This window comes from Haliaeetus leucocephalus, unplaced genomic scaffold, assembly GCF_000737465.1.
Source record: "Haliaeetus leucocephalus isolate CR32 unplaced genomic scaffold, Haliaeetus_leucocephalus-4.0 Scaffold536, whole genome shotgun sequence".
NCBI classification, from domain to species: domain Eukaryota; kingdom Metazoa; phylum Chordata; class Aves; order Accipitriformes; family Accipitridae; genus Haliaeetus; species Haliaeetus leucocephalus.
The window spans coordinates 7,909,698-7,910,868 of record NW_010972972.1 but is presented as its reverse complement, the minus strand read 5'-3'; the positions used below and the strand labels follow the sequence as shown (position 1 = coordinate 7,910,868).

At 56.4% G+C, this 1,171-nt stretch overlaps 1 protein-coding gene across 1 annotated transcript in view; it reads right to left on the bottom strand.

The window, feature by feature from the left end:
- Positions 1-135, bottom strand: part of LCMT2 (leucine carboxyl methyltransferase 2) — a 26,361-nt gene extending 26,226 nt beyond the window's left edge. The window contains exon 1 of the mRNA XM_010576797.1: positions 43-135. Coding sequence (XP_010575099.1) covers positions 43-135 — 93 coding nt within the window. The remainder of the gene's footprint in view (positions 1-42) is intronic.
- Between the last annotated feature and the right edge of the window lie 1,036 nt (positions 136-1,171).

Sequence of the window (1,171 nt, the reverse complement as noted above, 5' to 3'; positions counted from 1 at the left end):
CGTGGGATCCCGGCCCCCGGGGTGCCGTCCTGGCCGCCCCACTCTCAGCGCTGCAGCCGCGGCACCCGGCGGACCCGCAAGCGCAGTCCCGTACCTGGGCCCGGTAGCGAGGGAGGGCCAGGAGCGCGTCGCCATGGCAACGGGCGGCCTCTGGGCGGTAAGCGGCGGGGCGGGGGGAGAAGCGCTGCCTCAGGAGCGGGGTGTGGAGCTCCCCGGGGCGGGGTGCCCATCATCTCCCGGGACGGGGCGCGGAGCTCCCCGGGGCGGGGTGCCCATCTCCCGAGACGGGGTGCGGAACTCCCCGGGGCGGGGAGCCCATCATCTCCCGGGACGGGGCGCGGAGCTCCCCGGGGCGGGGTGCGGAACTCCCCGGAACGGGGTGCAGGGCTCTCCGGGCATGATGCCGAGTTCCCTGGCGGGGTGCAGAGCTCTGTGGAGGGGTGCAGAGCTCTGCGCAGTAGGACCCACAGCCGTTCTGCCCCTGCTCTGTTCCCTGGGCTGCAGTTTAGAGCAGAGCTGGCACTGGTGACTGCCTGTGGTTTGGGACATGGTTTCTTGGGGGTTTACAAGCTGGCAGTGTTGAGGACAAACAGGCAGGGCCATGGGAGTATCTATGGTAGAGGAGGTGAATGTTTTGTGCTATTTCTCCTTAGGATTTGTACTAGTTGGTCTAGAGGAGCCGTGGTAGCCTGAGCTATGTAAGATGTCAAGAGTACTATGCTTACTGTCCCACTCAGTATCTCTACACATCTTGTACTCCACAAATTAGTATGTTGTGCATTAAATAAGTTACAATCTCAAAATGTCACTTTTATAGTGAATGGTCAGTGTTCATATTTCTAACTGGGACCCATAAAGCTCAATCGTCAGCCCGGTGCTAGCATTTAATCAACAACCACGTGGAAATTTTTCTCTGAGGTGTATTTTATTACTGTTGCCTTTTAGGTGGTTCCTGGCATACCTGAAATAGCTAGTCTTAGCTGCTGCAGTTATAGCACAAGATACAGCACATTATGGTAGCTCCTATATTTCTATTTGTATTCTAGATGTGTGCACAGTTTCTGCAGAGGTCAAGGCTTCCTTTTCGTCCAGGTTCCCTTTTCCTAGCTGTTCATCATTTTGTTGATCTTGTCACATCTCTGGGATCTGGGAATGATATTTTGATTTAGTT